Source organism: Aulonocara sp. 'chitande type north' Nkhata Bay, linkage group LG10 (assembly GCF_057382095.1).
Source record: "Aulonocara sp. 'chitande type north' Nkhata Bay isolate Kocher_YH1m ecotype deep benthic linkage group LG10, A_spYH_male_GT1.1, whole genome shotgun sequence".
NCBI lineage: Eukaryota > Metazoa > Chordata > Actinopteri > Cichliformes > Cichlidae > Aulonocara > Aulonocara sp. 'chitande type north' Nkhata Bay.
In genome coordinates this window covers 34,897,315-34,921,894 of record NC_141353.1, presented here as the reverse complement: position 1 = coordinate 34,921,894, position 24,580 = coordinate 34,897,315, and the positions used below count along the sequence as shown (strand labels likewise).

The 24,580-nt window shown below is 40.7% G+C and overlaps 1 protein-coding gene across 8 annotated transcripts in view; it reads right to left on the bottom strand.

Annotated features, from left to right (window-relative positions):
• Positions 1–24,580, bottom strand: part of LOC147321283 (RNA-binding protein Musashi homolog 2) — a 277,095-nt gene that overhangs the window by 21,758 nt on the left and 230,757 nt on the right. For 4 of the 8 annotated variants that reach the window (XM_086309660.1, XM_086309659.1, XM_086309658.1 and 1 more), the window contains exon 11: positions 2,377–2,496. The exons of 2 other annotated variants lie outside the window; for them this stretch is intronic. In XM_086309660.1, the coding sequence (XP_086165786.1) occupies positions 2,377–2,496 (120 nt within the window). The remainder of the gene's footprint in view (positions 1–2,376; positions 2,497–24,580) is intronic. 2 more of the 8 variants (XM_086309661.1, XM_086309664.1) reach the window with 1 other exon arrangement.

The following is a 24,580-nucleotide window of genomic DNA, read 5'->3' as shown; positions in this document are numbered from 1 at the left end:
TATGGAAACTGTAGGTGGAGTCAAAGCACATGGAATCCACATGTACGTCTGCACTAAACGTGGAGAATTTAGCAAAAATGAAAGCAAGAGCATTGCTATTCCTGGACTGACACCCCGGGCCGAGCGTGCTGCAAATTAAATGTTACGACGGGATGGAGATGCAGCAACGTTCCCAGATGACACAAACAGAGAGGAAGGTCAAGTCTAAACAACCTGTGTCCTCTGTTTGGTTTGTGTCTGCGCAGAGAGGAGAGCACTCCATGTATTATTCCACGCTGCGTGTTAATGGCGTCATCTTGAGGACTTCTAATAAATCATTTGCGACTCAAAGCCACGAGATGGAGAGCTGCTCTCGTTGGATCGTCAAGAGGCATTTGTTAAGTTTTTCTCCCGAGAACAGAGCGGATATTAAATGGCAACAATAAAACAGAATACAGCTGTTTTAGATCTGCTGACATTTTATGAGCTCAGTCAAATTATGCTCATATTCCACATTTTGCTGCTGTTATTATTGTTGTTCCATTTTCTGCTTTTCAGACACATTCTGCCATTTTTCTAAAGAGTTCTCCTTAAACTGTCTCGTGGCTGTTTAAGTACTCTAAAACAGGCCCATGATGTCACTGTTTTTCACTCTGACACCCCTCCCCCTTCGCCCCTGTTCATAATCATTTACTTGTCTCCCTTCCATTTGCAGCTGTCAGAATTAAACTGTACATAATAGCTGCCATCACGTCTCTTGCTTCCTGGCTGCTGCTAACCCCAAATCAACATTCCTGCTTCTTAGTGATGTTCATTGCAATTGTTGGTTAAGTTCTTTGTTTTCAAAATACAAAATCAAATAGCTTGATGTGAGAGAAAGAGCATCTGATTGGCTTCCAGTGTTCCCTCTGTTGATTTGAATTAAGTTCAAATGAGAAGAAGAGCGTGAGCTTGCTTGTCTGCATTCGTGTGTGCGTGCGTGCAGGTAGTGTGCGCCCGTACTGTAGCTGTCAGTGTGCTCATGTGCAATAGTGTGCATTTCACATCACAGCACATGTCATTAAACACCAATTGTCTCCTGACTTTATATCTGTAAGCCACTGCACAAACCAGGCAACATCTGAGTTACAATTAAAACACATTTGCTCCAACAAGCTTCAAATAGTATGTCTGATTAGGAAAGACAGTTTTTCCTCACTGCCTGGAGGCTGTGTGTTCAGTCAGGGGAGCTATTATTGACAGCTATTGAATGATCTACAGTTGTAAGGGTGGGGGAAAAAACAGGATGTCTAAATGAAGCCGACAAGTTGATCAATGCTGTTTAAGACAGAAAGAAACTTGCATCCTGTTTTTTTGGTACAAATCTCTTGGCAGATATTCATCTGCTTGCGAATGGGGTGTGTGCTGTCAGAACGCTTTCCTCGAGTGCGTGTGTACTTAAAGTTGATCTCTACAAGCAGGCAGCTAAAGCACCGACTAATCTTTCCAATTTCCCTATTAAACGTCTGTATTTACAGATATAGAGCAACACAGGATAAGCTGACGTTCGTAAAGAACCGACACAACGGTGATCACAAAGGCACCCGAGGTTCACGGTGCTTTGATGATCAGGTTGTAAGAAAAGTGTCTGGGAGCAAAGATGACTGCCATTACTGTACTCCACTGCTTTCTCCTCATTTATTTCTTTTAAGAGACAATCCACCATTAGACCAAACATTACGTAACTTAGTTTAACCTAAATGACAAATATCTGGACGAGGCAAAGGAAAATGTCCATTCGGGTAGTTTAATACTGAGACAAACTGGAAATTCATTACCTAGCTTCATGGGTTACAATATTCTCAATTTTTGAATCTGAAAATATTTATAGACATACTCTGAGAAGAAGATATTAAGGAAAGACTTTTTTATTTGCCCTAAGCTGCTTTAAGATCAGATTTTCTTGCATGTGTAACCATTTCTTATTAATGCTAAAACCCTGAGAGCTTCGAGTACAGATGTTTTAGACCGCGGATCGCCTCTTCATTAAGGTTTTGCTTCAGAAATTTCCTCCTGGGAAGACTTTTACTGTCTCAAAAGTAAACAGAGCTATGTTATCATACATGAGCGGAATTCATATTAAAATTTGTCGTGCTTTGTCATCAGCCCTTAAAAATCTTCCAGATGAGAGAATTGGAATTAAAGCTGCCGGTTCATGTTTTAGAGGGATCTGGAGCGGCTAGGGCTATGTCTGAAAGGATGTGTATGTAGATATTTTGGATTAAATATGTATGTGAGCCTAAATTCAAAATGTTGCCAAGTGTGTTGGGGGCTGAGGGAACTATGTCTATGGGGAGAAGCAGAGCAGGAGAAGTTGAAGAGAGCAGCAGCCACACAGAACATGGACAGAGCGTTTACCTGGCCCTGTGCTCTGTGGGTACGCCAAGTAGCCGCCTCTTCCACGGGCCCCCCTACCTGAGCCACGCGCTGCCGCTACTGCCGCCGCCGCCACCGGTCCATATGCTGTCGCTGGGAAGCCTGCAGGCACATATACACACACATATACACACGCACATCACTTCGTGCACAGAGATGAGTACCTCCCAAAGCTGCAGGAGAATGTTGATACCAGTGCTGAGCTACAGGATAAAACTATAGCTTTCACAGACAGGGGCTCGTGTTAGGTCGACATCTGTCAGCAGTCTCCTACAGAACACAGAGTGAGATTCAAAACCCCGCAGACCTGCTCGATCCACACACACAGAAACAAAACGATAGCCACGAGCAACTCACGGAATAAAACGAGCTGGGAAAAAATAGAGACACATAGGTCAGCTCTGTCAAATCCAACCTGGCACGTGAGAAGGTTGAGATTTTAAACAAATCACCTAGTAACTCAAATAAACAATCTCCAAATTGTTTCGTATACACAACATTTGATTTCTATGTATTCAAAATGTCATGTTTAGCAATATAATCCACAGACTATATCTTTGGACTCATACAGAAAAATATGCTGATGACGATACATGTAAGAATGAATATATGAAAAATGTATGACTTCAAACTATATAAAGGTACATTTCTGCAAATGTGTAGGACTGTATTCAGCTACAGCACAAACCCGTGTAAGATCTCTGATTACATTAGTGGAAGAATTTGGCTCTGGGGGTGTTTATGTCACATGATTTGGATGAAAGATTATAGCCACTTCTGAGCTGCATAGACATGGGCATAATGGCCCTACCTCTGGGGACCATCCCTGCATTTTGTTCGGGAGTGCTCCCAATTACAGTGAGTGTCTATGGAATCAGAATAATCCACTGTAATGCAGTCCACATTTTGATTTTTGATTTTTTTTGTCTGGCTATAGGTGGAACATATGTAGCAGAGAAAAACATTTCCCACAATCAGACGAAGGCATCTCTTGGATGATTTGTCACTCAGAGATTTCCATCTGTGAGCTTATGTGAAGACTGAAGAAGTCTTTTGTGTTTGTTTATTCTCATGTAAATACTTTACTGATGTAAACATTTATACCCCGACGCTGAGATTCTTTAAGCTCGCCTCTTTAAACCACATCTACAGCATATACTCACTCAGAAATCAGGCAGTTTGTGATACACTAATAAAATCAAAGCTTTAATTCCATGCAAATATAAATCCACTTTTAAAGGGTCTGATTATTCCAACAAATATCAGCCTAATAATCAGACTGTAATTAAGCCAACACAGTATCTGTGAATTGTAATTACATTGTTGGCCTTAATGAACACAGTAGCTAGAGGTGGCTGACAGAGACTAGTCCATGCCCAGGGCTTGGGCTCTCAGCACAGGAATGGCATGTCATTAGTATGGGTGATGAGATTCCTCACTCTGGGCTCAACACCTTCTATGCCTAATCAGCCTCCTAAAATTATCTCCACAGGAAATGCTTTCCTCACTAGCAAAGAAATGATCTCCAAATTCCCTCAATTGGATTTTTTCTTGATTTTTTCCCCCCCTCCTTTAGTTGATATGTGTGCATGTGTGTTTTTTGTGTGTTCTGGCTATATTCTGGAGACTGTGGTTTAGACATTACAAAATGGCACAAGATACCTCAGAGGATTATTTTTTTTGAATGCTGTAGAGGTGAGAGGAGCACCAGCGGGTGACCTATTTTCCGAGCCAGCCTTGTACTGCTATTCCACGAAGAGGGACTCACACAAAAGACTGATGAGACAGAGGGAGGGATGGGGGGGAGGTGAGAGGGCAGGGTCAGATGAGCTGCAGCCAAAGAGAAAAACACATAGCTTTTCATCAGCCGCCCGAGAAGGAGGTAATTCACAACTCTGTCGACACAATATGACCATGAATGTGCGAGTTGGGTGTGAGGTGCCATCATGCTGCGACTGGTAGGCAGGTGAAGAAGAAAAAGAAATGCCACTTTTCCCCCGACTATCTAACAGCTCAGGAGAGAATAACAGACTGAGGTAGCATGGTGAAAGGAGAAAAAGGACACACAAAAGACAACAAAAAAGGCAACTTAAATCCACCCCGCCTACGCTACTGCAGCCGCAGCACACCTGAAAACGACTCCAAGAGCTAATCTCCGCCTCTTTTCACTAAAACACAAATCGACTCTGAAGCTATGCTAATGACGGCCATGCACCCCTGAATTTCCACTTACAACGTCCCTCATGGTTGATGTGCACAACAGTGCACTCTCCACCTCTTTCTCTCTCGCTCCCTTTTTCCTAAGTGGTGAATCTATCTTCCCCTCACTGCCATTGTCATGACACCCCCAATAGACCCACTGGCTTGGAAGTTAGTTGCGGGCAAAGTTGTGGTGAGAGATTAACTTTGCAGGATTAGGTGGGTTAATTAATAGATGGCTGCTGCTCATTGTTTTGTGCTCACGCTGTAAGAAGCCACCCAAGAGAAGCGCTGCAGCATTAAATCAATTTCATGGCCCTTTTATTACTGAGGAGATAAAGCCAATATTTAGCTTTCTATTCTTCACAATTATTGGGCCCCTGCTTTGCCACTTGAGTGGCTGCGCTTGGCTGGGGACAAGGACACATCTGTTTATGAGCTGTGGAGGCCCGGGGGCCTTGGTGTCCGGACTCCAGGGAACTGTCCTCAGCTTTCGCTCCTCACAGAAATTCAGCCTTCCTCGAGAATGCTTCGTCGAGAAGGAAGAAAGATTAGACCTAAAGAAAGATGAGGACTTTCAAAACTGCCAGACGCTGGCTCTTGCTAAACAAAAGGATTGCATGGTCTCAAATATTTATATGTACAACTACAGTTTGTCAAAACTCCTTAGTTATTATTCTCTGTAGTAATGCTAACTTAAAGTCTTACCTGACCATGCAAGTCTTTCCTTTAGAACTTTCACATTAACTTCTAATAATTTCTTCTGCTTGAACTGCCACCATGATATACAGCATGTAAACATATCATTCACTGCATAAAATGAACTTTTGGTTAAAGGAACTCAGTAAACAGAATACCATATCAAATACGTCACATCATTGGATCTATGCTGAAGGTGCAAAACGTGGATCCAGAGCACTATACTTTACTACTTTATGTCTATGAAGTGGCATTTTTCTTGGGTGCACGGCAGCTCCTCTTCTAGCTGCACCTGTATTTTGTGAGTCTCTGTGAAGTTGACTGTACTGAAGTAGGTGGAGAGGCGCAGTAGGGGCAGTGTCAGCGGTGATCAAACCGCACAGTGCAATTTTTCTGTCAAGGATTTCTGGGATTTTTGCTTGTTGGAGTCTGGGTCAACAGTTTTGTTTTTTCTATTACAAACTGTCAAAGCCCTTTAACAGTAATATGATATCCAGCAAAGGAGAAAAAAATTAGGAGAAGTGGTTAGTAAAATTAATTCTCGCCACTTCTAAAAACACTGATGTGCCTCTTTTTGCCTGATGTTGCCATGTTTTCAAGCTAACCCTAAGTCAGTTGATTCATGCTGACTCTTAAATATCGATCTATCCAGACAATACTCTTTTTTCGACTTGATCTCGACTTAACCAATGCGCCATTTCTGATACATCTCTGCAGATCTTTTCTGGCACACTGCCTTTCTTGCCACAGACTCACTTTCTGAACCCATTACTCAGAGAACGTCACAATGAAAAGTTGTTGCATTATGCATCAATAAGGTCCTATTTATGTCCTACTAGTCTGACAACAGCTTGACTGATGTTAATGTAATCTGCACTGTTCTTTGGCCCAAAACTGCCAGCAGCAGCTCCCCTGTCATTGACAAAGCAGCTCCATCAGTCACAGAGCACTCTCCTCATTTCTCCTATAAGAAGAGTGTCAACTGACGAATGCACAGGAGGAACCCAGGGACGGAGGATGCTTCTATGGATATGGATCAAATATGCTCAAACTTTAAAATCTTTATGAAACTGAAAACTATTAAAACCAACAACACTATAACTTAATTTTTAAGTGGAAATCTAAAATGCTGTCAATACAATATATAAACATGGTCTCTTTAGAAAGTGTTAGTATTGCTCTGCATCAGTGTTTTCAAGATTTTAACATTAAATTTGGGATTAGACAAGCAGCTAACCAGGATTAGCTCGCTGGCTAGCAGACTTTTCATGCTAAGATGCTTAACACAGTAGCTTGGTTCGACAAAAGGGGCCGGCGAACAAGGCTTTCAGCCTGCTACAGCCGATTTCGGAGGGCAGACAGAAGGAGTAAGACAGATGAACAGCGAAGAGCGCTGATGAGTGAGACAGATGAACCGAGAATACCAGCACACATCAGTAGAAGACAAAGAGAGGAAAGGACAAAGATAATGAGAAATAGAGGGAGACATAAGGCCAGGACTCTGGTGTGCCATTCATTTTCATGGAATTCTGGTTTGAAAAAACCCCCATAAATCTCCTCATTTAGGTAAATACAGAAACAGAGCAATAAAATGACACATTTGATTTTGTTAGTGTTAATAAAGTGAAGGTTTAACAAGAAAAAAAATCTCATGCAAATTAAAAAAAACAATCTTCCTTTTCAAAATATTCAATTATTGATTAATTGCCACTTAAGAAGGCCAAAAATACATTACATTATATACATTAAAATACAATATATGTCTTAACAGTAGTTTTAGTAATGTATGGATTGCATCATTTTAAAATGCAGTAAATTGCCTGGTGTGAACCACCTGTATGCTTTAACTCTCCTTCCGTGCTGCACATCTCTGATAAATTGCTGCATTAATTTTAAGGCCAAAACCAACTTTTACAAACAGGTACGAGAGCGCAGACTATCATTAGCATCACAGTGGATTCCTTTTTCACACATCGGGTTTAAACAAGTAGGAAAACCTTAAATTTATGGAATTCACATAGTAGTATAGACTACCTTTTTGGTAGTGCTTCAATAACCATGAGGTTGATGAGTGATAGCTGATAAGTTACACACCCACACACATTTATCAAGTTAACGCTGGTAGAACACACTTTGTATGGTTGAAAGGTTAAAAAACAGCTTGAAAAAACATTCCCCTCTAAGGTACGAGGCCAGGACTGAAAATGATTTAAAAAGCAGCCAATATTCAAAGAACAACTTTGAAACAACTTCAAAAAGCCTGCAGAGCACTAAAAAAGGAAAAACTAGATGAAAGTATGGCCTTTCTAATCCAAAATATAAAGAAATTATGGGTCGCTTCAAAGTTCAAGGAAATCTTACAAATAAATCAAAATATTAAGTTGCATTAAGGACATGTTCATAATTCAAACAGAGGTGAAGAAGTAACAACCCAGAAAACAAGAGGCTAAATAATTATAAAACAATAATAATATATTAAATAAATAATAAGAATAAATTTAAAAAATAGCTGAAAGCAGCAATTTTCATCTGCACTTTAATCTAAAATTGATCTGCTGTAAAGTTGGGTGAAATTTAGGAGAATATTTCTACATTTGAAGCGTAAATGTAAACCGTTCAACAGATTTGGAGTAAAGAAAGTAGATAAAGAATGTGTGTCTCTGTAATTTTAGGTTGAACTTCCTTTTTGATTGATGCTGATTCTCATCAAAACTAACCTGATTTTGTAATTACCTAAGCAAACAAACAATCACATGTTATGGACACATGGAGGAGAGGTGTAACATGGCCAAAGAAAGCCTGGTGAAGCCTGATCATTTTCTTCTGTGAAACTGGGTATAAGCGTTTTGGTGGCAGATGGGCTCAGAGTGGCCTTCTGGTTATGTTTCTGAATTGCATTTGCATCATTTGAGTGTTGTTGAGTTTTTTTATTTAGTTTATTCAGAATAAATTTGGTTTAGCTGACGCTCAGCGCTGCTTTGCATAGAGGGGTCTACACTGCTCAGTAGTTTGTATGTCTTAAATCAGGGGTGTCAAACTCAAATACACAGTGGGCCAAAATTCAAAACTGGAACAAGGTCGCGGGCTAACATTAATATTTATTGAAAAAAAAAAATCTTCCTCCAGATTTAAGAATGAATCTCTCCTTATGGACTCAAACTTTGCTGAAAATCTGAATATGGAACAAACAACGCTTAATACTAAACAATATATATATTAGCTGTATAATACCAGTAGGCCAGCTCTAATAATAATTTGTAATTAGGCTGCGGGCCAAATCTGGCCCGCGGGCCAGAGTTTGACACCTATGTCTTAATAATAAAAAGGATGACTCATGGAAGAGATCTTAGCAAATTCATTGTAAAATAAAGAAAAGGAAATTGTAAATGACCTATAAGAAGTTCACTGTAAGACACTAAGAAGTACAACAGAAGTTGTAGCCGGGCCAGTGAAGCACACGGCTGCCTTGTCATGGGTTGAGGGAGGCATTCTGTCAGAAATGGAAAACTGACTCCACTACACATTTTGCTTCATCAATAACATTTGATAAGATATAGAGAAACATATAGAGACAAATAAACAAAACAAAAAGAAAGAAAATATTTATCAAAGTTACCAAAGAGACAGCCACCTAGCAAGACATCTTTTCATCTCCAGACTGACAAGTGTCCTATTGTTGTCATCCGTCAGTGTGACTTTGTTGTTGTTGAAAGCATCTCTGGGTTGTTGTTATCAAAGGCATAAATCACAGAGCTGGAGAGAGCCAGGTGGCTTTCATATGAACTGCTGCACACATGCTCACGTCTCACCTCTCCTCTGATCAGAGGAGACCTACAGTACACACAGAGAGTTCCCCTCGCTTACAATGCAGAGGCTAGGGTCTGGAAATGAGCCAGAGAGACAGAGAGAAAGAGCATTTACATGCACACAAGTAATTCAATTATAACCAGACTAATGCAATACACATATTATTGCAACTCTCATGTAAACACCTTAACCAGGTTATCTTACTCACATTAAAGTCCTAATCAGAGTAAACATAACTTGATTAACAGAGCTGGGTTGCATGTCAGTCATTCAAATTAATCTCGCCGTGTTTATGTCTGGTGTCTTTCAATGCTTGGAATCGGTGCATGCGCCACAAAGGACAAAGGAGAACACAGAGCTCCACGACGAAGGTTTCAAACAGAATCGTTACAGGATGAAAGAATTAAACAGGTAAATAATCACTTAGATGATGCTCCATCGAACCCTAAGCCAGATAAGTGGTTAGGAAACTTGATGGGATATTGGATGGATGGAGAAATGGTTACACAGACAGTGACAGAGTTTCTTGCCTTATTGTCTTATAATGCCTTATTCCTCCCATCTGTTATTTCCCTACAGCTATTTCCCTTAGGTCTACAGGCTAGTATCTTAGTATCTAGTAACATTTTCTTGGATCAGCTGATTTGTAACAGATAGTCTAGTGTGAAAGCTTAATAAAATGACATTTTTTCAAATGGCAGTCTGCAAATATTACTGGTACTTTGTTCGCTCTGGCAGAGTACAGTCCCAGCATTTGTTGCCAATTGTTGTCTGTTTATATTTTTCTCTTGATAAGCGGTATATCACAAGTTATGTTGCCTTGGTTGGTTTCAGTCTACCCACCCAGAGTCATTTTGGAAAGTGAAACAGAACTGAGAGGTCCCAGAATAATTCACATTTGCTCATTTGCCTGGCAAAACTAGGCTATAAAAAGCCTACAGCATCAATAAAAGACATATTCTAAAAAAACAAGTTTTCGAAATCAAATATCTCAGCTGAATTTAACGATTCAAAATTCATGTTTACAAACTAAATGCAGGGAAGCGAATCTTGCACCGGTGCCACATAGTATAGCTGCATCCAGCTTTGTTTAGTCTAAACTATTATGGAGCCAGCTCAATAAAACAATATTAAAGTAAGAGGTGACATGTTAAAAATAGCAGTGTGCATCTATAGGCTCAAATCCTTATCGTCAAAAGCAACTGGAGTTACACTCTGGCATAGGATTGACTATAAGTGGATTTTAATCGTGTGATGCATTCATGCACTGTTTAAGTGTTTCAGTCACTATACAAATGCCAGTAATGACAGATCATCAAACAGCTGATATCATAATATAATATAAGCAGTTAGACTTTACTGTGTACTTTTCCTGATGTTCACAAAATGACACATTTTCCAAAGTAGGTGCATGCATTCACAGTGTCTAAAAGATTTAAAGGTATAAAATTGGGAGAACAGTCAGTCAGCCACATAAAAAATAAATGGTTTAAATATTTGAACACATTTTGACAATTTTGTAATTCTGCAATGTGGTGCAGAGATTAGAAATGTTGGATTTGAAGTTTCCTCAGGTCTTGGTGATTCCAAGTTGGCTGCAGATCTTAAATAGATACAGCATTGCGTGGTCAGTATGACCCAGTTTTGAACCTTTTTTTTAAAGGTCAGATTTTGGAAACAGACTGCTCTCTGTAAAGTAAAAACCACAGGGTACAAAATAAGCACCGCCTGTCAAGTGGTACAATGAGGTAATTTATTTTTGAGAGTGCACAGTTATGACAATAAAAGAGAGTGATGACAGGATAGTCCGGTGCCTCCTCCAAAGGGGAAAAATGAGTTGCAACACAGCACTGAATGATATGCTTTAGAGAGGATTTAAAAATGGATATACACAATACCACAGGCATTCAGCATATACATACATATAGCCTGCACTTCTTCACTGCAGACAGCAGCAATACATAGGCTCTACAACACCAAGACTGCCCACATCTCTACAGTACAAGAACAGTCAATTGCTCTGTCATATAGTCACACCTGACTTCATTTATATATCTGCGTATGTGCAGGTCAATATATCTGCGTTTGTGTTTCCCTCTTACTTTCTTTTTTAAACCAAAGGTAATGATTTCTGTAAGTAATGAAACAATTTGGCACACTGATCCTTTGCCAATGATGGCATCTGATGGGGGAAAGAAAGAGTCAATGAGAGAAGAGGAGTGAATCCAGACCTCAGCAAAGCCTGGCTTTACGCTGGTAATTGCACACGTATCTTTTGTCTTTTGACCAAATGATGAGGCCCGAGAGGAGATGCATATGTGTTAAAATTTAATCTGGGTAATCTTTCAGAGGCAAAGCAATAAAAAAACAAAATAAATAAAAATCTCAGATTCTGTTAGTCATAACTAAATCACATCTTCTCTGCCACCTGAAACAAAAACAATCTAAAATAATTTAGAACCCAACATCTTTTAATTCATAACGCACTGAAAAGACAAATCTGCAGTCTCAGGAGAGCAGTGGTAAACATATAATGTATCTTTCTGTTGGAAAATTACTGCTCTTCATGAGAAGGTCAGAGGTGAGGAACGGGTGTGCTACAGACTAGCCTACTTGTGCTAGCAGTGTCTAAGTGATTTGCTCAAGGACACTTCAGTAGGGTGGATTCCTGCTGCCAAGGGGGCTCAATCCGAAGCCTTCCAGCTGAAGAGGAGTGTCCGTACCCATGCAGCCGTCTGTCAAAACTGCCCACTATCCACATTGCACACCTACAGCTTTACATATTTAGAAATCATTCATAAATTAAAAGCAGAAGAAACCGATGCAGCTGTACAACGGTGTGTGAGTGATTGTGACATTGCAATGTGATGTTATGCCGTGAGCTCAGGAAGAGCTCAGAGTCTTCTACTTCTAGTCTTTTAGCTCTCAGTGACAAGAGTGCTGTTTCTTTGTAGCTGAAGTGCATGGCAGCATAGCATCAAAGAGGACAAACTAGGCTCTTTATTGAAGTGTAGCCGCACTTTCGACCTCTTCTTTGTACTACTTCCCGTGCTCTTCAGTATAAAGGAAACTGCTCCTATGCTGCACAACTGATATAAACACATTGGGCTTCCACACAAGCCTCAATATAACTCCCAGTCACTCACACACCTGCAGCAGTTAAAGATGAAGCACGGGAGAATGAAACAATAAGGGACAGAAACAATGCATTTCAAAAAACAGAAGAGAAATCTGCCAGGATAGATAAGGCAGAGACATTTAAATCCATTTGGTCGAGGAAATTGTGAAACTGGTTTTCAGAATGAGACAGGGTTTTCGGTTCACAACCTTAATACCAAGGCAGTTTAGGATAGTGACTTAAATAGAGAGAGACAGACAGGAAGGACACAGATGTCTGACCTTGCAGTAGTGCTTATGTAATGGTCTGCTTCAGTGCATTTAACTGCAGTGCTCCTTTCCAACCTAGGATCAGTAAAGGCAACATGTCTCTGCAGTCCAATCTCCTCTGACATCAGTTCTGACACTTAGAGTGTATGAAAAGGTCTTGTGAGCTCCAAGTGAATCAGTTGTTATGGCCCTGCCTGTGTGGTCCCCGTGGAGCCAATCATACTAATTAAACTAGACTACTTAAGCCTCCTCTCATTAGTGTCCAAGTAAACAGCCTTAATTTTTTATGCATTTTAATGCCCATCTCCCAGTTCTGGGGGTGGTACTGAACCGGACAGATGAATGATGAAGGGGGGTAATTTCAGGTTTTCTCAAATGAAAGAGAGTGCACTGCGTGTCATTTTATCATTCAAGTTAAATATGTGTTGGTGGATTTGAACTATGCTTCACCATATCTCGTACAGTCAAACTCGCCTTCTCAGTGATAATTCATTTAAAGGATAAAAGGATAATATGTGATATAATATGTAAACATGATCTTAAACCCGAGCTTTTGCAGACTTATTATATTTTTGGCCAGCTCCATGGTTACACAATCTAGCACTGCTCCAGATACCAGGGGCAAGTAGGGTAAAATGTGGCATGACCCAAAAATAGGGCTGCAACACTTGACTTCACTTGATCACTGCAGAAGCAAACAATGTTTGCAGGGCTGTATGCACTGTTATAAGCATACTATACTTCATGTATACTGCATAAAGTATAGCCATCCATTAGGAAACGAGCAGTACTGAGCCACTGGAGAGCTATTAGCCCAGTCAGCAAGAGGGAACGATGGAAAGATGGAGGAAAAGGTGGAGACAGCTGGGTAGAGTCCTAGCAAGTACCAATGCGCTGGAGCTCTCAAACAGTGGGTGGCATCAAAACAACAGGAAGTAGAAAGAGAGCATGGTCTCAGAGACACACATATTGTACTCCTCAGTTTGCATCCAGGTCTGTGGTCTTTTTCTGTTCTGTTGCTGGTCTCCAGCAGCGTCCGAAGGTGGCATCCATGTACGAGGCAGGACAGCTCGAGTTTCATTTCAAGACCAGCAGCATAACAGCCGAGACATAATGAGCTTTAGCGTTGCCACTCTGCCTGTTACAGCACCTCATCTTCCCCACCGCAGGAACCTAGTCTATGGGTCTCTGTGGCAGACTGTTTGCCTGCTTCAGTGTGTGAGGATGCGTCTGCTATCCTAGGGTGAGTTAAGGCCTGGGCAAATGAGGTGAGGCTTCTTTTCCACTTTCAGGAAATAGCTAGCCTTTCAGCTTTGCCTCTGTGAGAGTGCGGTTGCTGGTTCCGCAGAGACAGATGCCCACATACTCATGGAAACACATGTGTGTGCATGTGACCTATGATCTGTCTGCATGTGAGCATCTGATGTAATCTGTCAGCATCCCTTTATCTACACAGGAAAGTAAAATCACACTGCAAAACAACAATAAACCAAAAAAACAAACCAAAAAACCCCACTGGTCCTCCTCTGTGCTCAGGGCATGCAGGAGGACCACTTGGTAATGTGCTGCTACACCTGATGGATGCATTCGATGGTGTCTACCTCTGACAGCAAAGCACATGTACATGAAACAGAAAGTGGGTAATGGAAAACAAAGCTGATGTGGGAGCAGTCCAGCTTTATGACTCCACACATAGAAGTAGGCAGGGCGTGACATACAGTGCTGTTCACTGACGTCACAGCAGCGCACTAACTGCTGTCATTGGGAATGGAGTCGTGGCCTGTGGAGCTCAGAGAGCCTGTATGTGTGATGGTGTGTGTGTGTGTGTACGTGTGTGTGAATGTGCAGTCAGCACTGTTGTGGAGACAGTGAGTCAGAGAAGCAGACAGAAAACCAGAGAGAGGCCCCTGGTTGTCCCTCCACCTCCCTTGCCCCGATATGCAGCCTCGAAGAGCTTTCAATTGTGTCTGTTGTATGCTTCTGTGTGTGCGTCTGAGAGTTTGAGTGCACAGGAGCAGAATATGTCGTGCATGATCGTTCAAGTGTATGAGATCACAACACTCGTCGCCGGGCCCTATTTTAAGTCCTGCGACTCATGGAGTGCCCCGGCTTACGCAGACCTATTGGGCTAATGATCAGCCTTGGCAATTAAAGCCAATCTGTGAGTCAGTGTGGCATCAGGAGGGCCATCTGCTTCCAGCCCTGTAGCACTCACTCTGGCCTGTGGGACCACTTGCTGGGGTCACAGCTCACCCGGCTTGTAGAGAAATGGTCACAAGATCTGAGGAGCAATCTGCTGTGCAATTCTAGTTCAATAGAATCCTGGTCTACTGATACACTGCTGTGTGTACCGCTGTCTCACGAGTGCAGTAAAAACACAAGCAGTGGGGATCGATCTTGTGGAGGACAATGTTGCATGTACCCATGACACATGTAAGCTCCACATCAGCCTCAGGCTAGTGATTCCTCCCACCTGCTTCAGTATCGTAGCCAAGATGTGTGCAAAAATGGGAATTTAAGATGTATGAAAACTTAAGAGGGCTTTCTGTTCATAATGAGTCTGCAATGTATCCAAATCTTTATTAGCATTCACACACATACGCAAACATTAGCTGCAGCCAGAAAAACAAGAGTTTAACGGCAAAGAAAGTTTGAAAGAAAAAAGTTGTCAATATTGTAAATGGTTGGGATACAAGACAAGGCAATGGTGTCTTCGCTTTACCCACATTGGGCTATTAAACCTTTTGTGTGTTTAGTCTTGGGTGCATTAGTCTGAGATTGTCGTATTCTTTACATTAACAGCTTGTCTTTCACATATAATACACTCTGAATATCACTTACCTGCATGAAAAGCGCTGCAGGAAAAAAAAAGGTTTGACTGATCAATCACACCACAGACCTGACCTTCTCTTATCAGACATCGTCTTGCGTAGCATTTCAAAATATATTCTATATTACTTAAAATTTAGATTTAGAGATGAAACCACAGATACAAGGGGCAAGCACATCTTCCCATTTCTCTCTAAGACCTCATTGATCTGAAGTATACAAAGGATGCAACTACATCACCAAATAGCCCCTTACCTCTTCTGTGCCAGCATATCAGGTGTGCTTCAAAGGTTCACAGCTCTATATATCTTTTCTATCACCCTGCAGCAGACAGTTGCTAAACCCGGGGAAGCTAGCTGGTGATTCAGGCCAATGGCCTGGTGTGCATTTTTTTTTCATAAGCTTGCTTGGCCCTGCTCTAGATTATGGGAGCATTCATCCTTCAGAAGCACCCACTATCATACCAGTTGCAAAGGTCAGCAGTTCTCTTTCCCTATGTGCCACCTGCTGCAGCTGCTGTACCTTTGTATTGTTTTCCTACAGGAAAAGGAAGGTCATAAGTGCAGCCCCCCCCCCCCCCGTTTACGGTTGTATAGAAACACACTAATGTCTCTTTGGGTCCATGAGTTCCTAAAAAATCCGTATCCGATTAAATTGGTTTTGTTTGTCCAATCTATTTCACTACATATGTAGTACAATCCAAGATGAATATATATCTATATATTATATATATATGAGGCCATCTTGAAAGATTTACATATTCAACGTAACAAGAGAAGCTGTGGAACCCAGAAGCACCTGCTGGGCCAAGTACTGTTTCCTTCCGCACAGAAAGAGAAATTTGCTCCATGCTGTTCTACGGCGTTTGAAATGACATTTTCTGTCAGGTATACGATGGAGTTTGCTGTTCTGTCTCAGGCATGGCTGGTTGGTGGAGATGGAGAGGGATGGAGGCTACCGCAGTGCTATCACACATCAGGGATGAGGTCTGACAAAGATGAAGCGTGTGACAATGAAGGGATATGGAAACAAGACATTGTGAAACAGATGGAAAACCGATCCACCAACTGCAGCAAACCAATACCAAAAGCCCACGCAAACCCCAGAGTTGTGAAAAATAGACACAAAATGCAGTACCTTCTTAGAAACAGCCTTTTACGTGTATGAAATACAAACAGATGGCCCTTTAATAAGCTGATTAAAACCACAGTCCCAGAGAACTATTGACAGTGACTGATATCCCAGAGCTAAAGACAATAACCACTGTAGCAATGAAGTGAAGTGGGCAACAGTGATTAGGAGTATGGTGGAGCTTGAGGTTGAAAAGAGCTCAAGATATGTTTCTGATGTTCCTGACAAAAAGAAAAGGCTTGTTAAAAATACATAAATAAACAAATCGATAGCAAGGCCAAACACAGATTCCCACTGGTGTGGCTTCTCATCGCTTCAATCCTATGCCATAAGTATACGGCAATAAAGTTTGCATAATCACTCTCACTGCCAGAAGGGGGAGACAAAAGTTCACTACAGTAGGTTTAAGGTAACTGGTAAATAACCCCAAATTACCCACCCCTCTGTCCTCAGTGTACCCTTGCCGCACTTACCCCTGCCCTCTCCCCTCCTTAATTATCCCTTTCCTCTGTTCTTTTAGTACTTAAGAGGCTGACTCACTGGACCTGAATTGCTGTTTGTCTGTCATGACATCTGAAATAGTTGGATGACTGAGTGTTATGCCTTTCACTCACTCAGTCTGATGGGACCCCACTAACATCTTCATCCCTGGTTTTTCGGTGTAGCATAATGACCTCCTAGTAGCGGCCCTAATGGAGCCATAATGGTCATTTATGCCATGGGAGGCTCTGAGGGCACGGCTGTGGAGGCAGCGAGTCGCACAGGAAGATGGTAGAGTGAAGAGAAGCTCCGGGTTAAGTCTCTCCACCTCCGCCTTTTCCCTTCATACACAGCTCCCAAATCTCCGTCTTTGTATGAATACCACATATCTGTGTGTCTGTGTGTGCGTTCAACTCCGCATTCACGTCCATGTAATAAAAGGAACCGATACAAGACTGGTTAACAATAGAAAGTACAATATGAATGTATGAGGGGTGTATCCCTGCTTTTGATGCTCGCTTCTACGGCTTATTCACACGCATAATACACACACACACAATACATTCTCCTTTTTAATTACATTTTTCCTCATGAATGCAGTGTACTACATTCTTAAAACTCTTTATAATTTCTTTTCTATATATGCTTGCACTGCTGGCAGAAACTGTCCTGTACATAAATTACAGAGCATAAGCTTGTGCTTATTGCTAAAAAACATTCTCTTTCTGGCATTTGCATTTTTATTATCCACAGTAAACACAAGGGTCTTTCATCGTTACATCCCGTGTTAGTCTAGAACAATCGACAAGTAAAGAACAGTTCGATGTACTGTACTGTGATCAAACTGGATAGTCCTTTCAAATTTCTCAATCACGTGAGCTCATCCGAACTAGACACCTGGTTAAAATGCGGCACATCTTGGGATCGTTCCCCAGGGCGCTGCAGGCTGAATAATACAATAGCACATTTATCAGCGAGCTAATGCTAATTAGACTGTTGCATAAAAAGGAGAATAATGTACAGTAGCGTCCCTCATGCCTTGTCAGCTCCCGCTTTGTCTGTTTAGCCATACGGCTGCATTTTGGCTCTTAAATAGGAGAAAATGGCAGTCTATTTTAGAAAACATGAAATATAAACTATCCTACTGCAGGGCCGATTTCCCCAAGTAATCACAATGTGCTTTGTATCATCTAATCAGATAAATTAAAAAAAAAAAACAACCAAAAAAAAAACCCAATGGCACAGACACTTGGAGATATCTGAAGAAAGACAAAAACAGCTTCTTTATTTCTCTCCTCGCTCTCAAAACAAGACATACACATTACTTATTTCTATCACAAAACATGATCTCAAAATCAACCAAAGCTTAGTTTGTTTAATCTTTTAAAGCTTTCTGGGGAAAAAAATCAGTGCTGTCCAATTGCACAATCTAGGGAACTGTGCACTCTTTAATATCTTTTGTAGCCCATTTTAAACTCAAAGATCCTTTCCATTTGAGTTTTTTTTGCAGTCTGATGAATGTTAGGTCTGAAGTCTGAACATTTCTGTCCAGCTCAGTGTTTGATTTTCTTCTGCTTTGATTCCTACCCCGGCTGCAGTCCAGGGCGAGCAGAGCAACACTGTACAAGAGTGTTTACAGTGAATGTCACTTTCAAGTTTTCTGTGGTAATGAAAACAGCTGGACTTCTGAGTAATTCACTCACAGTGCAGAGTGAATTACCTTTAAAAGGAATATAACATATAAAGAAAAACATGACATTGAGGCGGTGTGTGGTGAGACTGAATAATACTATTCCGCTGTTCAAACTGGTTTAATGTCAAATTGTAGTAACAATCAGGCATATGCACAATACTCCTACAGCTGCGGCTTCACATGATGCTATGTGTGGGTTCTAAAGCTGAAAATGAACTGAAGCTGCATGACTGACATGTTGACTACTTTGAATCATGCTCATATTGATACCTGCATTCATAGATGCTTACCACCCTGACAGTGAGCTAAAGCTTTCTGAAAGTGTTACCGAAAAAGCTGCCAATGCTGTAACATCCGTATAACAGTGTATTTATTATTGAGTCCATATGATTAGTAACAGTGCAGCAGCTGCTAAAGAGACGGTTCATCTAAAATGCAAATAAACACACTGGTTGTATCTAGTTTCTGAGATCCAGTAAGCTGGAGGGGGATGAGACCAAGTATAATTTCCTAATTACAGCACACACAGTGGATGTGAGGGTAATCCAGTGATTTTGTGTTTATTTACTAGTGGAGTTTAGTATGCTATTAAATTTTCCTTAGGAAGTTACCTTTAGTTCTGCAAATATTAGAACAGGATTGATTAAAGCTTCAGCTAGAAGTAAGGGTGCAATTTTCCATTTCTGGTGACGTGTCCTGAGTATTTGTGGAGGATTCAAAGCAAAGCGAAAAATAAATTTTTTTTGTGTTGTTGTTTTAAAATGTACGCGTTCGCTTCGCTTGAGTTCAATATTTTCATCAAATGGCCATGTGTGTGAGATGAAAATACCGCAAAGTTTCCCAGTAGGAGCAAGTTGGCCCTTAAAATGGCAGGGAAAAAAATGCACAGCAAAAAGAAAATATGAAGATGTACACAGGACGTTTTTAACAGAGTGGGATAGTTTATATTTTTTTGTTGAACGCAATGGCAAGCCATTCTGCCTTATATGTCAGACGTCATTAGCGCATTTCAAAGCTTCAAATCTTCAGGGCCACTTCAGCTCACTCCATGCTAACATCGACCAGGAATTTCCAAAAGGGACTGAACTTCGCAAACACGAGTTGGCCACTTTGAAAAGTCAGGCAGAAAAGCAGATACAGTTTTTCCAAAAATTTACGAAGTGGTCAGAGACCATAACGCTCGCATCCTATCAGCTGGATGAAGCGGGGAGCATGAAGGGGAGTTCGTTAAAAAATGTCTCAGTGACGTTGTTGAAATTTTGTCTCCTGAAAACGACAAATTAAAACACATGGTATCAGACGTCCAACTGTCCCGCCACACTGCTGAACACAGAATATCGGACATTAACACAGCTATTGAATCACAGTTGCACTCTGACCTTCAAGCATGTGAGTATTTTAGTGTCGCAATGGATGAGAGTTGTGATATACAAGACAAGCCTCAAATGGCAATATTTGCACAGTCTGTGTCAAACGATTGTGTGATCAAAGAACTCCTGGATATTGTGCCATTAAAAGACAGAACCCGTGGCATAGATGTGAAAGAAACCACGATGGCTGCATTAGAAAAAGCAAATCTGCCCATAACGAAGTTAACTGCAATAGCCACGGATGGAGCACCAGCCATGATGGGATCTGTGAACGGGCTTGTGGGGCTGTGCAAAGCTGACCGAACTATTCCTGACTTTTGGAATTTCCACTGCATCATCCACATGGAGCAACTCGTGTCTAAACCATTGAATTTAGATAACGTCATGAAGCCTGTGATGGAAATCGTCAGCTATATCCGCACACATGCGCTTAACCACAATCAATTCAAGAATCTCATCGCTGAGCTGGACCAAGGGCTTCCAGGTGACCTGCCGCTGCACTGCACTGTGAGGTGGCTGTCAAAAGGCCAGGTACTCTCTCGCTTCTTTGAGCTTTTGGATGCCGTAAAACTGTTTATGGAAGAGAAGGACAAGGACTATCCCGAGCTCTCGGACCTCAAGTGGATTATGGATCTGGCCTTTTTGGTCGACATGCTGTGTCACTTGGACAGACTGAACCTGACCCTGCAGGGTAAGTTAAAAATGCTGCCTGACCTGGTGCAAAGTGTGTTTGCGTTTGTCAACAAACTGAAGCTGTTCAAGACACATATTCAAAAGGGAGATTTAATGCATTTTCCCACTCTGCTAAAAGCCAGCGGGCAAGTCGCCAGCGCTGCCCTGAGTAAGCAAAGAGCCAGATATGCAACGCTGATTGAAAACTTGCACGAAAGCTTTGTGACCCGGTTCCATGATCTACAATTGAAAAGGCCACAGATTATGTTCCTCGTTGACCCATTTAATGCAGAGACCGGCTGTTTGAAAGTCCCGCTAGTCACAGATGAAGCTGCGGCTGAGTTGGAGATGATCGATCTTTGTGAGGAGGACCAATTGAAACCTGCTTTAAGGGAAGGGACCATTGAGTTCTGGAAAAGTGTGCCAATGGAAAAATACCCCAATGTCAATGGGCTGTGCTTAAGATACTGTCAATTGTTCAAGGCGAGGAATGCCAGAAGTCCCACTAAACAACATGCCGAGGTGTAGCCAAACTAGAGAAAATGCAATACAAACTGAAATGTATTAAGCCTGCTTTAATACATTTAAAGCAGGCTTATTAATACAAGTTGTGTCTCAAAGTTGCAGCCAACATGTTTTAAGAGGTTCAAGTTTTACTGTGAAAGCAAACAGTCTGCATTTCTGATATCTGTCGCACTTTCTGCAGTTTCACTACAGCTCAACAGTGGTTCATTTAAATCTACGACCGTTTTCTCTGGTTGAAGGATAGACAGAAGAATCGGAGTAATCTAGGACTCCTGTGGCTTTAGCCATTACTTTCCCAGTGAGCTCCAGTAACCACTTGTAACCAGTCATTTTTTCCCATTGACCGGAGCTTGACAGGTGGTCACATGTCTGCTAATTGTGATGTAGTTATCAGCTTTTTTCAGTAACCCTTGTTTTCTGCTCTAATTTCTTAGTTTCTGTGTGTAGTCACCTACAACTGCACAAAATTGTGGCGCCTTTGCCTTACAATATAGAGTGCCTTGAGGCGACTGTTGTTGTGATCTGGTGCTATATAAATAAAACTGAATTGAACTGAAAATAGCTCAGCTGACCATCGCCTACCATAATCAGAGATATTATCAGAGATTGCAAAATTCCACACTACACTACAAGACAAGAGAGTAATACTGCAGAAAATTGTTAATGTTATTATCTGATCCTTTATTAACTTGAGTCAATATATTACTACTATAATTCCAGCAATGTAAAAAATGGATTGGCAGAAAAATTAAAAACATTTATGAATTTTTTAAAATCAAACTGCAAGCGTGTAAATTCGAGAGAAAATTCAATGCACACTTTGCACTGCTGTAACTTGCACAGCGTGGACCCAGTCAGGTAAAAAGGCAGCCACCTTTGTGAAGCTGAAAACAGACCTTAAACTCAGGATAAATATCTAACACAGCCATCTCACTCAGACTCGTCATCTTAAAGTAGGCAAGTTTACATCCAAACAGGAAGTGGTAACATCATATTCTTATGCTGATATGACAGTCTGACATCAATTTGACATAATAAAAGCCCACAATATGAAAGTTAAAAAAAAAATTTCACAGTGGAATCAGACAATGATCAATATCCCAAGTCTTCATTGTCATCATCAGACTGACCCATCCAACAGACAAGCTGGAGAATATAATGCTTCAACATAATAAGCAATTGAGTAGTTGCATTCACTACCATACAGAAATTCTTTTATAAACTGAAAAACCACAACACAGTTTTTTTTTTAGTTGGAATGTGGCCACTTTGTTGCTCCTTACCCTTTTTAATTCTGAGGCAAACATCGCTATCTTCTTGATTGTCACTATGCTCCCCGTATACAGCATTGTCTCCAAAATTAAGTTCATTGTGAAGTTCAATCATAATGTTGAAATTATGCTGCCGCAAGGTAAACAGTGTGTGATTACAGGATTGCAGCAAAAAAAAAAAAAAGGTTATAGTTGTAAAACCAACAAAAAAACATCAGAGAAAGCATATTTACCAAACGCTGCTCACTTTTTTTTATTGGTATAAATGTTTTTGTAAAAGCTAAAAAAAAAAAAGGGGACAAACATGCTTAGAACAAAGATTTATTTTTGGGGACTTCCACAGAGCTGAATGTGTATCTGACACGTGTGACAGAATTTGTGATTTCACACTATAAAAGGAATGTAAATCAGTTTAACAGCATTATGACACTTGGAGCTAATTTTTTTAACCCTCAGATGTTTGATGAACCATAGGTACCCTTTAGCTCTTTTTTATAACCGAAAAATTTTCTGTTTCCATTTGATGTTTCTCATCAAGCTGAATTGTTTGCAGGCTAAATGTATTTTATGCCTCATAAAACATTTGCAAATGCCTTTTTGCATTTTTGATGCTGCAAGATCTGCAATTTTTTCCCTTTTTGCCCTTTTTACAGTCACATTAGTCTGTCAGGAACTCTATTAATCCATCTTGTAGTCTGCAGATGTTCCATGAATTTATCACGCCACTCTCTGTAGTTGTGGCATACATGAGAGCTTTCCTGGGATACACATTCATTATCATATTAAATATAACATTCCAAAAAGTTGATTCTGTTCATCTGGACGTAGCATTTTGAGTTTTGTCACTCATCGAAGGGATTTCTTCAGTCAATTGTCCAACCTTTGGAGTTGAAAACACTACGTCCAGACGAACAGAATCAACTTTTTGGGATTTCCCTACCTGGATGGTTGACATTAAATATAACAATATAACATCATTACTTTTTTCTGTGCCAGAGAAGCATCTGTAGCTCAGCAACTTAATGGGACTTAGAAACAATAAATACCACAGTTTGAGGTTGGAATTTGCCCTTTTGGGGCAGTGCTCTGATACATGCTCATGTTTGACATATACAGTACAATTTGATTTATATCAGCAATCTGTAACAGTAATATGCATATCCTTGTAAGTGCATTAAAGAGTAATGATGCCCATGCTATGATGGAACTATTCTGTAAGCACGTCACGGCTGACAAATATAGACACAGGCATAGTGCATGTGATCAATATCGAATGCACTTTGTGATCAATGTTGGAATTAATTGGGAGTGTCAGTTACTGTTTAACAGCCACGGTGCAGGTGTCTGCTTTGAGTTGAACAGACTGCACTGAGTGCTGTCTGTTCCCCATCTCAGGCTGTGTATATTTCAGCTCTATTTTAGGTTATGTTTTGTACACTTGAACCTTGTTTCAGCTGCAGACTTGTCAGCTTTGATTTGTCTTTTTTTCCGTTTCAGTCTTATTGAGTTGTTGTACTTAATTCAGTGCTTCTTCACTAATCAATGTTTCATCACTGTTTTTTCTTGACAATTGAACAATTTCCTTACTGCTTCTCTTAACTCTTAACAGTGGACCCCTGAGGTTTACTGAGGGTAAAAAAAAGAAAAAAAGCCTTGAAATGCTGCTCACAATTTATGCCTCTTGGATCTAGACTGCGAGGCCCCAGCACCATTTATTTATAGGAGTGTTTCAGCAAGGCAGTGTACAGTGAGAAAAAAAGCCTTTGATCTTAAATTGAGGATGCTTTCCACATCTTAGTAAGGAAGGACACTAGTCAATATTTGGCCTGAGGTTATTTAATTTGGATAAGACGCTTGATTCATACATTAAAATTTCCAATTACCTGTCAAGAGTTGAACGAGCCCAGAGGAGGTTGTTTTAATCATACAGCTTTATCAAACTCTTTAAATTGAGTTTAACATGGACAGGATCTTACATTCTGCCTCGGGGAAGGTGATATTCCCTAATTTGTTGTAAATAGTAAACATTTTAAAAATCTATGTTTAACTAGAGTTATTTACAAGGAAAAAATAGTCATCATTCCTTTACCGTTCAGTCCCATTTCTCTCATTTTGTTGACCTA